The sequence below is a fragment of the Rhincodon typus genome, chromosome 3 (assembly GCF_021869965.1).
Source record: "Rhincodon typus isolate 14 chromosome 3, sRhiTyp1.1, whole genome shotgun sequence".
In the NCBI taxonomy this organism is placed as follows: domain Eukaryota; kingdom Metazoa; phylum Chordata; class Chondrichthyes; order Orectolobiformes; family Rhincodontidae; genus Rhincodon; species Rhincodon typus.
The window spans coordinates 25,981,468-25,996,617 of NC_063334.1; the positions used below are offsets into that span (position 1 = coordinate 25,981,468).

General features: G+C 39.1%; 1 protein-coding gene across 2 annotated transcripts in view; it reads left to right on the forward strand.

Annotated features, from left to right (window-relative positions):
• The window catches only part of prrc1 (proline-rich coiled-coil 1), a 32,185-nt gene that overhangs the window by 12,975 nt on the left and 4,060 nt on the right, over nt 1-15,150 (forward strand). For both annotated transcript variants that reach the window (XM_048593340.1, XM_020526498.2), the window contains exons 5-7: nt 3,118-3,220; nt 8,511-8,674; nt 14,422-14,525. In XM_048593340.1, the coding sequence (XP_048449297.1) occupies nt 3,118-3,220; nt 8,511-8,674; nt 14,422-14,525 (371 nt within the window). The remainder of the gene's footprint in view (nt 1-3,117; nt 3,221-8,510; nt 8,675-14,421; nt 14,526-15,150) is intronic.

Here is a 15,150-nt window from a genome sequence, read left to right on the forward strand (position 1 = left end):
TTTTTTTTTTTTTTTTTTTTTTTTTTTTTTTTTTTTGCTAGTTTTAATTCCAACCTGCAGAATTTTCCCTGACTTTTACTGTCTCCAGTTTTGCTAAAACTAGTCATCGCCACTGTCAGTTAAGCCCTGCCTTGATATCAAGGGCAGTCCCTCTAATCATCCCCCTGGAGTTCAGCACCTTCATCCATTTTTGAACCAAGGCTGTGGTGACGTCAGGAACTGAGTGGTCCTGGTGGAATCCAAATGGAGTGTCAGTGAGCAATTGTTGTTCAGCGATGGACATTGGTTAGCTCAGTTGGCTGGATGGCTGTTTTACAATGCAGAGTAATGTGGCTCCATTCGTGCTGAGATAATCATGAAGGATTCTCCTTCTCAACCTCTCCCAAGCTGTGGTGACCGTCAAGTTAAACCATCACCAGTTGTCTCTGTCTAATGAGAAAATAGTGTTATGGTCTGCGGGACTGTGGCGACTAATTTGGTTACGGCCAGATAGCACTGATGACCTCTTCTGTCAGCTTACTGATAGAGATTAAACTGAGCGCTAATTGGCTGGATTGCATTTATCCTGCTTTCTGTGTACAAGGCACACATGGGCAATTTTCCACATTTCAGATAATGGTAGTGTTGTAGTTTTACAGGAACATCATAGCAGTGAGCTAGTTCTGTAGCATAAGTCTTCACTGCTGCTAAGGTGTTATTAAGGCCAACACTGGTGAGGATTGCAGTAGTGCAAATTTTTGAAGGAGCAGGATATCTCGTGGCTAATTTCCAAATTTTGTATTGAAATGTTTGTGTACTCAAGGTTGCTGTTCATTTTACTCCATTAAAATGGTATGTGCTGTTGGCTGCACTTATTATCTACACCAAATTCTGGCACTCGCCTTCCATTCATTCCTCCATTAAATTGGTGCTGTATTATTTAGGGGTCCATGTAATATTATTAAAATATAGTGGTCAAGTACAAAATCATCACAAATACTTTACTTCTGGAGCTAGAATAAGAAGATTTTCTATAAGCTACAGAAAAGTCCTAGCTAATCACATCTGAAGTAGTAGGTACAGTTCTGTGCACCATGAGAGATGATATGATATATTGGCCCATTTGAACAAATAGTGTAAATTTGTTGCCAGTGTTCTTAAGGTTAGATTGTGAGAAGAGACTATATATGCTGGATTTATATTCAGAATATAGAAGAATGAGGTGTGATTTGATATTAAGGCTTTTAGGATTGATTTTGAGGAATTAATTAGGTAGAGAGAGAAACTGGTGGCTGGAGCCGAGGACACAAGGGCTTAACCTTAAAATCGGAGAAATTAGGCAATACCTCTTCTTGTAAAATTTGGGACGGTTATGAAAGCAATTACCCTCTTACTAAAATTAACAGATGTTAGCTCAATTAACTGTCTTAAATCCAGGATTGATGGCTTCTCACTGAATAATTGTATTGGATTTGGAGTTCAGGCAAGTGTATGAAGTTAAGGTACAGATCGGCCTTGATCTCATTAGTTGCACAAGCTAAATATCTTCTGTCACTATTTTCCTATTTAACTTTTAGTCAGAAGGAAATCTGAGGGAGTTGAATATTTTCCTGTTCTTCTTGACACCCCATGGCATCATAAGCATTTCTAGGTCAGTTTATATGTTGGCTTGATAAATGAAGTAATGTTTCTGAACCAAATCTCGGTGTAGTACTTGTGTGCATTATTAGTGAGGCGGGCACGCGTCTATGAAAGAGCATTGAATATAACTTTCACTGGTTCAGTTGGGATCCATGTTGCTTTCTTAAAGAGATCTGCATCACTTTGAACTGTGGCATTTGACCCAGATCCAGTTCTGAAATTCAAGAAAGTTTGTTTCACTGGGAAAGTGTAAACAAGGAGAACTTCTAAGTTGCATTGGAAAAATCCCAAATTCATGAGAATTGTGTGTTACTGCTTAACATCCATCATTAAAACGGTCAGTGATTTGACTAAGATGTGGTAAACAGCAACTGTTTGCATTACTGCCAATTTTAGTTGCTGGTTATAGTATCTTTAAATGATCCATTTATTCTAAAAATGTCTGTGTTCACATACCATGTTGCACTTTGCAGCACTGAATCCAGAACAATCTTAATAGTTACCTGTAAGTACTCCCCTTTGAAGTGCTTCTTGCACTGAAATCAACAATTGCTATCAAGTCTTGCACTGCCATACTCACCATTGTGTGTCAGTGTGTGAATCATTATTGGCATGAGCTGATTCTCAATAAACAGTGGGACTGTGAGGAATACAACATTTGGATTAGTGGAATGCAAGCTAAAATAATATCCAGTGGAAATGCGGTTTGCCTAATGGGGCAGTTTACAATTTTGTAAAGGTTATTTCTCTTTCAGTGGACATTTTCTTAATTAATCCCAACCCTCGTGTACTTATTCTGTGCTGTCAGGTTTTGCTAATAAGATTTCTTCCATTGCCCAGGGACGGTGATGGATGAAAATATGTCTTTGTGCATATATTATCAGTTTCTGCTGTCCTCCAAGAATTGGTTATTTTTATGGTAACATAAATAGCGGCTGCTTGTTTTCATCACGTTGACATTGGTATAGTATCACAGCCAATTGTATAGCTCTGGTCTCGTCATTACATAAAGAGGCGTTGAAGAAGGTACAAAACAACTTAGAATTTACCATAGTTGTGAGGTTACGTCTATTGAAAGTAAGTCTGAAGAGGCTGTGGCTGCCTTTCTGTAGAAAGGCAAGACTAAGGGATTCTTGCTGGTTTCATTTGATCTTTGCCTCCCCACCTCCCTGCAACCCCCATAAATCCAAAAGAAATTCAAGAAACGCTACTTCATCTAGGGAACAATGCGTGTGCCGTCTAAACTGAATAGAATAGATGTTTTTAAGGGAGGGTTTAATCGTGTATGCAGGAGAAGGAAGTGGAATCGAAAGCTGATAGGGTAAGAGTGTGGAATCGTGAATGTCAGCATTAACCAGTTAAGTGACCTGTCAGTTTGCTGCTTTAAGGTTCAACGGTAAACCTTTGACTACTGTGAACACGCCTTGTTGCTGATTGTGTTTATGGTAGAATCATACGTTGAGAAGTTTTAAGTTTGAGGTTTCACTTATTACACAGGGTGTGGCAGGAAACCCAGTCGTGAAATCAGTTTTGGATAAAACAAAGCATTCTGTGGAGTCCATGATCACCACCCTGGATCCAGGCATGGCTCCCTATATCAGTAAGTATAACACCTTAAAAACTAACTTATTTTGCTTTAATGATTCAAAAATTAAGTAAATCTGAAAAAGATACTTTGCAGTTTTTGATATTCCACTTACTTATTATAATCCACTTCCATTCTAACTTAGTCCCTCTGTAGCTCCAATCTTCTGTGCCTTTGTCACCTCCCAGAGCTGTCTGGTCACCTAGATAGCCTCCTACTCTCTGTAAACCTCTGCTCATTTGAATTTCTGTTGCCCACTCATTGCCCATATCCTTTACAGTGGTTTCCCAGATCACAGCAAATTTATTTTCATGTTTAAATGCACTTGTTTTCCATCCCATTCTTACTCTGTAACCTTCAGTATTAGAACCCCAACACACCATTTTCAGTAGCAAATGCACTGACAACTTCTTGATATTAACAAAAACATTCTGTACCCTTGCTCAAACTCTGGGCCCCTGTGCTGTACGAGAGAAAAGGCAGAAAGCAAAGAATAAAGATTGTACTTTACAAATCAAAAACTAAGTTGAAAAGCTTTATAGCAGTAAATTGCATTCTTGCTAGCTGTATAGGTTTTAGGTTGTGATCTTCTTGAACTTTTGAGTTTGTATTGAGGTGGGTCATTTTTCTGATTTTGTTTTTATCTGCACCCTAGGTTCTTTACCAATCTGGTTTTCTCTGACTCATTAATGTCTGCAAAATGTGTGTGAAGCCATTGATAAAGCAGTTTGTCAGCAATGTACGTGATTGCAATGCTCCTTTTATTTTCTTTCAAATTGATCAATTATTGAATTTAATTGCCTCATCGCAGAGGAAGAACAAAATGTTGGTTTTTCTGTTGTTTTCTGACTTCAGGACATCTGAAAGGCTTCAGCCAATTTAATACTTCTGAGGTGTAGCCACTGTTGTAATGTAAAGAGAGGTTGATTTTAATTTCGTCACAGATTATCTGGCCACTGACTATTTGTGGCCTTGGTCTATTTCAAAATTACTCCTTTAACTATCTGTCTGAGATTACTGTACTCTGCCAATTCTGGCTTTGTTATGGTCACCACCCCTAAAAGCTCCTTAAGTGACTTTGTGCCAAATTTTGTTTTCTCTGGTGATGTGCAGTAAAGGAACTACGTAAATAACTGTTTAAAATCGGTTTCTGAAACTAATGCTTTGTCATAAATGTTTGAAGATTCTTTCCTGTTGCTCTCATACTTATGGACTGAGAGTAATTGGTTAAGATGCATGAAGTGCATATTGCTCCATATTGCGCTCTCATTAGGGAGCCACAAACGGCGGGTGGTCATGCCGCAGACAAGGGGCAAGGTTGCGAAGGCAGGATACTCGTGGTAATTTCAACTGATATGGGAATTGACCCTGTACAGTTGGCATCACAGTATATAGCAATGATTTCAAATGGAGTATCATTTTTAATATTTCCAAAATTGCAAATGTTACGAAGCTAACTGGGAGTGTATGTTAGGAATGTCTGTTGCAGCTTGGAGGATTTTGGGAGGTTTAGTGAATGGACATGACAAATGGAATATAATTCAGAAAAGTGAGGTTATCTACTTTGTGCAGAATGCTTAAATGGTATGAGGTTGGAAAGCATAGATGTGTGAAGGGGATCTAGTGTCCTGGTCACTCTTGGCTAACACGCAGGTGCAGCAAGCCACTGATAAGGCTAATAGAATGTTGATCTTTACTGCAAGAGGATTTGAATGCAGGAGTAGTGAAATTTTGCTCCAATTGTATAAGATTTTGGTTAAACCGCACCTGGAGTATTGTGTGCAGTTTTGGTCCTGTTCCTTTGGGAAGAATAGTATTGCAATGAAGGGAATGAAACAGAAGTTCACCAGATTTGTTCCTGGCCTGGCTGGACTGTCCTAGGGGGAAGAAATTGGACAAACAGGTCCTGTATTCTCTGAAGTTTTGAAGAATGAGTGAAGTAGTTCAAACTTAGAAAATATTTCAAGGGATAGACAAGGTAGATGCAAGTAAGAGGTTTCCCCCATTGGAAAGTCTGGGACAGGAGGCACAATTTCCTTTTTTTAAAATGAGGAGGATGCCTTTACTTCTACGATGAGAAACTTTTTATTTAAACTCAAGGTTATGACTGTTTGGAATACTATGTTGCAAAGAGCTGTGGAGGTTCTTGAGTATGTCTTAAGATAGAGACGTACAGTAGCATTCAGGATAATGGGGATGAGGTGGCTAAAAGACATTGAAATGCTGGATCTGCCATGATCATATTGAATGGTAAGCAGACTGAACTGGCTGAATTACCTACTTCTGTTTCTATGTTCCTGTTTTGCATTACAAACCAGCCATCTGGCTAACTGCACTGTCAGATTGCTATTAATGTTGGTTCTTAACTAAGGATGTTTGGTAATAAATAAATTCCTGCAATGGTTAAACCCAAGGTAAGATCTTGTAATAAATAAAGTAGCAGGAAATGTTCAAAAAACAAGTTACTGCTGAAATATAAACAAAGTGCTGAAAATACTGAACATATCAGGCAGCATCTGAGTTGTGAAGAAAATGTAAATTGAAGCAAGTTCCAGGATCTGAATGACCCCCTCTTGCTTGCATTTTGCTAGAACAAAATACTGGTTGCTGTTGGCGTGCATCCATGCGTTTTGCAGAAATTGACAGAAGTAGTAGAAGTGGACTGACACTCATTTAGAAATCTCTTGACTAGGGATAGAAAACCATGAAAATGTCAATGTAGTAAACCATTTTCAAAAGGGAGGGGTGACTAATCTGAATAACCAAAATAGCTAAATATCTAGATTGGGGGGGAAATTGTCATGGCCAACATCTACCTTAGAAAGGGGTATCATGTTTGAGAAACAAAACTTTGAGATGACATCTGTGCAGTGGATGTGGTGCACACGTACATGTGCTTATATAAAAGCTGCAGTAAGTTACCACATGGGGCTAGCATAGAAATGAAGGAACATGGGATTTGTGAGAGGTATTATATTTTATTAAATCATTTTAACAGGAGTACAAATGTAGGGGTTGATTGTTTCTCGATGGCTTGATGTAGGAGGCACTGTCCCACGAGGTTCTGCGAATGTAGATATTAGCAGTTTGAAGGTGAAGTCAAGGCAGTGGTATCTGAATTGGCAAAGAATGTTAAGAAAAGGCTTAAAGTTAAAAGTTTTATATTACAGATGAAAATCAGAAATGAAGCAGAATGCTACAAACACCAGTTCAACCAGCATTTATGGAGGAAAAGTTGAGTTAATGTTTCAGGATTTGTGGTGACAAAGGGCTGTGGTGATTTAACTAAAATATTTGTTAGTCAGCATGTGGAAGGCAGACACTTGTTCTTGCTGGAATCTGTCAGAATGATCCACTTGCCTGTCTCTCTCTGGTGCTCAATGTCCTGCTGTTATTAAATTGCAAATACCAATTGGAATTCTCAACATTGAAGTTAGTCTGGCAATAGTAACAATTTACAATCTACATTGCTGTGCAGAATTTGAAGGGCGAAAAGGGTGAGTGGTGAGTAATAATGAGAAACTCAAATGGCAGAGGCACCAAACCAATATTTTGTCTCTATTTCCATAGTGGAAGATAATTTCTCCCAGAAACTGCAGTTATTATAGAGGAACTTGGTGAAATTACAATAAGTAGCGAGAAAGTATTAAGTAAACTGATGGGCTTAAAGGCATAGGAGTCCCCAGAGCCTGATGACTGCGCCCTGGGGCATTGAAGGAGGTGGCAGCAGAGATAGTAGAAGCATTAGTTATAATATTCCAAAATTCCTTGGATTCTGGAATGGTACCAGTGGATTGGAAACATGTTAATGTGACACCCTTATTCAAAAAGTGGGAAGCTATAGACCAGTTAGTTTGACCTCTGTAGTGGGGAAGTTGCTCGAGTCAACTAGAGTCAATCATACAGGAATAGATAACTGAGCACTGGGAAAAACAAAACTCAATTCAAATTTCAGCACAGCTTCCTGAAGGGCAAATCATGCTGGACAAACTTGCTGGAGTTCTTTGAAGACGTAACCAGCAAGGTGGATAATGGGATTGCAGTGGATGTGGTATATGTAGACTTCCAGAAGGTGCTTGACAAGGTGCCACATAAAAGACTGATTCAGAAGGTTAGATCCCAGGGAATTGAGTGTAGAGTATTGGCTTTGATAGAGGATTAGCTGGCTGACAAAGCAGAAGATCAAGTGCATCCTTATCTGGATGGTGAACTGTAACTAGTGGGTACTGCAGGGTTCAATTCTCAGACCTCCATTATTTACAATCTATACAAATGATCTACAAGAGGGGACAGAATGTGACATAGCAAAATGCACGGGTGATGCTAAAATAGGTAGGAAAGCAGGCTGTGATGAGGAAATAGAATTTACACATGGCTGTTGATAGGCTAGGAGAATGGACCAGAATCTGGCAGATGGAGTTTAATAAGGATACGTGCGAGGTTGTCTATTTATTATTTAAATAGGAAGCAGATTCATAATGTGTCAGTGCTGAGAGATCTGTGTGTCTTTGTGCATGAATCACAAAGTGGGTATGCAGGATGCAATCAGAAAGGCAAATGGAATCCTGGCATTTATTGCAAAAGGGCTGGATTATAAAAGTAGTTGTTACAATTATATAAGGCATTGGTGAGACCACATCTGGAGTATTGTGTCCAGTTTTGGTCTCCTTACTTGAAGGACATGGTGGCACAGGAGGCTGTTCAGAAGGTTGATTGCAGGGATGAAAGGTCTGTTGTACAAGGAGCGGTTGAATAATGTGGGCTTGTACTCGCTAGAGTTCAGAAGAATGAGGAGGATCTGATTGACGTAAAATGCGAGAGGAGATTCATCAGAAAAACATTGAATAGATATTCCCCCATGTGGGGCAGTCTTGAACAAGTGATCACAGTGAGAGGGAATAGGTTCAAAACTGAGATGAGAAACTAATTCTGAGGGTTATAAATTTGTGGAACTCCTTTCCCAAGAGTGCACTGTAAGCAGAATCCATTAACAGATTCAAGAAAGAAATAAATGTGTTTCGGATGAAAAGTGGGATAAAGGACTATGGGGAGCAGGCAGTAAAGTGGAGTTGAGACCGGGATAAGATCAGCCACGATTATGTTAAATGATGGGCTGGGTTCAAAGGGCTGAATTGCCTATTCCTGTTCCTGTGTTCCTATGGTAATGTTTAGAGTTAGTCCATGTGAGTTTAACCTTGTTTTGTTTTCTTTTGTGGCATGAGTGAACATTTACGATGATTGGATATTTCCTGGAGGGAAGAGACTTCTCTTTCACTTGTCGTTTTATTTTTGCTTCTCCCTCCAGAATCAGGTGGTGATCTGGATGTTTTGGTAACTTCCAACAAGGAAGTCAAAGTGGCAGCTGTTCGGGATGCATTCCAGGAAATGTTTGGATTGGCCACTGTTACTGGGGAGGCTGGCCAATCAAACATTGCCCCACAACCTGTTGGTTATGCAGCAGGATTAAAGGTAAGATTTTATTTTCTGCTAACTCCATTTGTTTGCAGCAAGACCAAGCCGCATTGTTGACCTGATGTGGTTAATGATGATCTATTCTTCCCTTCTCCCTCCTGTTTGCGTCGTGTGCCACCTTTGAAATCACGAGACCCCCTAGGGGGTCTCTATGTACTATATGTCCCATTCATACTGGATATAATGATCATGGAGCTGCTGATCTTTCAGCTTGCATTCCAGAAGCAGTGTAATAGAACAAGATGCTGTGCTCAAATTCTTTTACACAAGGTAGAGTTAACCCTTTACCTATAACTGTGTTCTGAAAGTGTAATTAGTCATTTGATAGTACAGAATTTGGGTACTGCTGAAAAAGACATTTTGTTAAGCTTTCAATTATTTTAGGATTGTTGGTCAGGCTCAGTCTGGTGCACTTGTACTGGAAGCTACAGAGGGCCTTATTCTTTGAAGACTGAAAGAACATGTTTCAGTCATTGTACCTGTTTCAACTCAACAAAAAACAGGTAATGGTCAGCCTTTGGTTTATTTCTCAAGACAATGCCTTGATCAAAGTGAACCTACTTGGTTTAAATTTAAACAAAGCTTAACAGTTAAATGGCAGTCATCAGTGGTACATTCTTCATGGCAATGCCTCTATGAATCCGAATCTTTATGCCAACCAATCAGCACACACTTCTCATACAGTATAAAAATGGCTGTTTTCCTTGCAGTGATCTTTTTTTCTTTTGTTGTTCTGATGAGTGCAACACGAAAAAGACACTTTATTGAAGCTTTTTTCCAGCATTGCAGTTACAACAATTGATTTTTGTAGACAAATGAAACAACCAATTTACTCAGTAAGTTCTCAAAACTGCAATAACGTGGATGATCATAGTCTGTTTTTAGTAGTATTAGTTAATTAAGTGGTGGCCTAACTTCTGAGCACCCTAATTCCCGTGGAATTTTCCATGTCTGCTTATACCAGTGCCTTGTCTATTTGTATAACACATCATAACATGAAACAATGGACGTGTTGCATTCCAAAGTCACCAAGATAATGTGTTGAAGTTTCTGGACTGGAGCTTGAACACATGACAATACTGTAAGGAGCCATTACTGACTCTCATTATTTCACATAAAAATGTCCAATGAATCTTGTCTCAGTTTGCATCTACCAGCTTCTCAGCCTGTACTGCAGAGAGACCCTTCTGTCCCTAATTTATTGTGTCTCAAAGATCGTGTCTGGCTTACAACAACTCATGACTAAATACAGGTCACTAAAGCAAATTAAAAATTGGAGGCTCAATACATGTTCATGGGGCAATCTTTATTAGCATCTCTTGTCTGCCACTGTGTATTCAACCAATTTCCTATCCACTTTCAAATTCTTTTCCCAACATCTTCCTCCCCCTTGTCCCCACTCTCAACTTCTCTGGTATGTTAAAATTACAGCAAACTTTGTTTTGACTGGCATGTTGTGAACTGGCACTCTTGATAGACCAGCAAAAATTATGTACCTCGAATACTACAAAGTTTACTGTATTATTCTGTCCAATCATTATAACTTTCTAATTTGTTTACCGCAGTGTAAATTTAATTGTTCAATCGAATGGTTATATGAAATATCAGCAGTTGATTCAATTTTGAGTCAATTACTCATCAAATACTGCGATCTACCTCTATCAGAGTAGTCAGTTGAGGGTGCAAGTGAGAAGTGATAAGTTTTACTTCAGGCAAACTTGCACTATTAGGTGATTTATGATGTAAATACAGTTATAACAGTGATGTGTATCCCCCTGCATTATGTTTCCATTACTTGGTCTGTTTTTTTACATTGATTATGTGGACCTCTGATCAAACAACACAGTCCTGGTCCCATAGATGCCAGTTAATAAAATGTTTGCTGTGTTAGGAAAGTCTTCACATACTAATACAATCGAGAGAGACTTGCATTGCTTCTCATGGCCGCAATATGTCCCACAGTGTTTTACAGCCAATTAAACACCACGTTAAAGTGTAATCAATATTGTAATGTAGGAAATGCTGCAACCAGTTTGCACACAACATGGTCCCAAAAACAACAATGCCATTTCCTGTCTGTAAAGACTACTTTTTATGTTTCTTTATTTCTGGATGTGGGCAAAAGGATGAGAAAACAAAGCTGCCTTAAACTAAGGAAACAGTGGAAAGAGATGTTGCAGTTTTAAAACCAGTTAGTGGAACTCGTTGAGAGCTGTCTTTACATTGTTGCTGCCTTCAAACAGTAAGGGAGGATTGCTGGGTCTGTATTCAAGATAATTTTGTCCAGAGACGGCCTGTTAATTTGTCTTTTCAATTATCAGCACTAGTTGGGAGAGTCAGGAGTGCTCAATATGTCAGCCACTCTTTGGCTCCCTGACAGCCTGTGTAAAAGCAATACAGTGGCAGAACAGCATTCTCTGTCCTTTGTAGAGAAATAACAAAGAATTGGAAGATAGCGATCTATTCTCTCTGTCCCCATTTTGCCATACACGACTGCTTCTAATGAGCAACCGACCAATTGCTGTGCCAACTGCACTGTGTCCCGGGATAGAACTGAAATGACTGGGAAGGATGATCGTTGATTGGAAGGACTGAAGAAGCAAAAGGATACCTTGTCGAATCCATGGACTGCTGCTGTTGAACTGTGTTCCTCTAAATGTTTGTCTGTTTCTCTTTGTCTGTCAGCTGTGTAGGAATTTAAGGAGTAGAGTCTGTAAGTTGATAATTCATATCATCTTTGCCTGTAGTAGGAGCTGATTTTGTTTTTTTTTATTTAAAAATAAGTTTCTCCTTAATTACAGAAACGTGGTCAGTATTTTCTGTTAACCTCAGTTCATCAAACAGGAAAAATAGAACTTTAAGTACTTTGAATAAATCTTTAACTTTTGTAGTGATCCTGCGAATGCTGGATGCTCGAATATCGGTGTCCTTTCACAAGTGGAGTGTGACATTGCCCTATAACCACCTTCACCCAGAAAACTACTAGCAACCTTGACTTTATGCCCAATATCATAGGTCATTTACCAGCAATGTAAGCAATTAATTTTGGCTTTTACTTCAAATGGTATTGAATTGAACCACTGTCCAGAAATGTATTGTAAAGTATGATTATTTATGAATTACAAATAACAATACAATTTTAAAAAGTAGTGTGCATTATTGAGAAGTGCATATTAATATGAAATGCTAAAATCAAATTCCTGTTGTCGCTTTTGTTTATTTTTCAGAATTGGAATGTTGTTCATTCTAATGTGAGATTAGATTCCATCAGCCTAGGAACCTTTTCTCTAAGTGAACTGTGTTCCAATTGCAGTCTTGGATTTATGATGCTTAATAATCCACAATTAGACACATTTGTTGGATTGTACAAATTGAATTGTCTCAGGATCTGTTCAGTCAGTGGGCACTTTGTTAGTCAGCAGTATTCAGTTCACTGACCTCAAGTTCAGAGCCCACACTGAGTTATAAGCCAGAAACCAGGCCAGAATACAAAAGCAAGGAAGATGTGCAGAACCTTTCTGAATTACTGGAGTAATCCAAATGGAGTCTGATCATCCCCACACGTTTGCAGAGGCATGCTGGCAACTCATTGTGCAAACTCCTTGGGAGTGCAATCAATTAGAAACTTTCTCTGCCTTTGCAAATGTTGTTCAGTCATTTACCCATTCCACTTTGTTGCTACTTTTGAGCATTTGAACGTGCTGATATTTGATCCTGGCTCTCTTGATGCTACCTTTAGTCGTCTTATCACCCCCTCTGCACGACTGGTTTTGCCATCTCTTCTCATGAAGTATTTTACATGCCTGTTATCTTGTGTTCGGTTCATTTTATACAGATTTATATTGATGTTTACAGCATAAAACAATGCCATTTGATCCAACTTTTCTGCATCAGTAAACCAAAAATAAAACTGGCCCAATCCCATTATCCAGCTTCTGGTCTGTATTCCTGGAGGTTGTGGCAACCACTCCATTGGTATCCTCCTGCTTTTCTCCTCTCTGTTTACCACCCTACCAATTTTCAAGTCATCAACAAACTTCTATCTCCTACATTAAAGTCCAAATCATAATGTACATCACAAGGGTCCCAGCACTGAGACTGTAGAACCCCAACATGAAGCAGACTTCCAATCGCTGAAACCTCTTCAACCAATTTGGATTCAGCATGCCACTTCACCTTGTATTCCATAAGCTCTTACTTTCTTGACTATTTTGCCATGAGGGACCTTCTCAATCATATCAAAACCTTTTATAGAATTTTTAAAAATTTCATGCTGATCACAGCAAAAGCATCATCTTCATCAATGCTCCTATATACCACATTATGAAAATTGATCCTCTTCTATCATGCCATCTTTTGAGGTTTTGAATTATTGCATCTTGCTTTAGTTGCCTGCAATCAGAAACCCATTCAAAAATTGTCTCCATGCATACACTTGCTTAGCACTTCTTCCACTATTCAAGTGATTTCTGGCCTGTTTTTCCAAAATTTATCCTGGACCTTTACCACTTAAAGCTTGTTGTAATATCAGGAAAGACCAAATAGGCTGGGACTTTTTTTTTTTTTTTTTTCCCCCTCTAGGTGACTTAACAGATGTCTTTAAAAGCTATGAAAATGATGTCCAGTAAAGTAGATGTGCAGAAGATTTGATTTGACCCATGGGAGTATACAGCTATGGTCCAGCAAAAAACAACAACCCATAAGGCATAGGTGGAAGCAAATGGCATAGGTGATAACAGTGAAATGAGGAGTGGTAAGAGGAGGCTTGTGTAGAGCTTAAAAGCCACGACAGATGTCTTGGGTCACTTGGCCTGTTTCTGTGCTGTAAGGTCTTCTGTAACCGTATGGGACTCGACATGAGGCATTCAAGCACTGTTGGCAGTTCAGAGAGATGTTGTGGTTCTCTAGCAGAAGGCCTGAAGTTCAGCACAAACTGGGAAAAAGTTTGAAACAAGAAATTATAAGGAACGGGTCATTTACAGATTGGAACCTATTTAAGGCCAGTGTCAGACGGGTCAGAGTGACCATGTCATGGAATTGGTAATCAGAGTAATGAAGGGGAAAAGCCCAGAATCCTTAAAATGTGATGAGCCACATGATGGAACCTAGACCTTATTTGAGGGATTGATGGGCTTAAAACTTTCCCTCTGTGTTTATCTTTACATTCCATGATAGTTCAAAGTTAAGAGTCTTGGGAAATTTTACTGTTCTCTTCTGGATCGTACATAAATAGGAAGGGTTTAGAGGGATATGGGCCAAATGCTGGCAAATGGGACTAGATTAATTTAGGAAATCTGGTCAGCATGGACGATTTAGACCGAAGGGACTGTATTACGGGTGCTCTGTAGAAATAAGTTAGCCTCTTCTTATGCCAGCGTTTGTTTTACAATCTTGCCACTAGAGGGCAGAGGTGACCAAAATAAAACACGGATCCCTGAAGTCAGTTGAAATAAAAATCTGAATGACTGTGTACAATGGGCAGCTAATTGACAATAATGTGTTTGTTGCCTCAGCACTTGAATTTCATGACCCTTGCGATTTGTAATCGGGTTTTTATTGTGCAGTTGTGGATCAACGTAGATAATTGAACATTTCTGAAAATTCTGTTAATCTTTTTTCCTGAGGTCATATCAATGTGCATCATTACCTACACAATAAAATAACCTACAGTTCTTGAAATATGAAATGTAGGTGCAGAGTTTGTGTTTAATATCCAGTTGTTTCATTTTCATTTTGTTTTCTAGGGAGCCCAAGAGAGGATAGATAGTCTGAGGAGGTCAGGAGTGATTCATGAGAAACAGGTGACTGTTTCCATTGAGAGCTTCATTGCCGAATTGCTCCCAGACAGGTGAGCAACATCTCCTTTTTATGAAGTAGGCAGGACATGTCCCCTTTGTCTGACTGCTGCATGACAAGTATGGAAGTCCAGTCTGAATGTTAATGGATGGATGCATATTATGGAATGCCTGAGCGCATGAATGGGCAGCTGGGTGATAGTCTGACCGGAGAGCTTTCAGGAGGAAGGATGGTCAATGACGGTGACTGGGTGTCAATTTTGGTAGTATCCACATCTAGCATTCCCTGGCTAACTTTTCAGTTAAGTCACAAGGAACTGTCCAGCCCCAGCTCAAAGGTAGAGACATACTTGCAGATGATCCCAGGGTGGAGGGAAATTACCTATGTTGGTTCTCATGTTGAGTACCAGAGTATTCTGATGCATATTTCTGGTCATACATTCAATCTAACGATCAGCCTCAAGAAGGTTTGGGCTGGTTTTCAGCAAAAAGACAAGGCGAACAAGGAAAAGTAGAAATCCTTCAAAGTGGAAGAGCTTTTTTTTTTTTTTTTTTTTGAAAAAAGGTACAAATAACGTAACTAAATACAAAGCCAGAATATTTTTTAAAAAAAAAACAAATTTGTAAATGTTATCAAATATAACAAATGTTTTAACATCAAATTGGGAAGCAAATGAA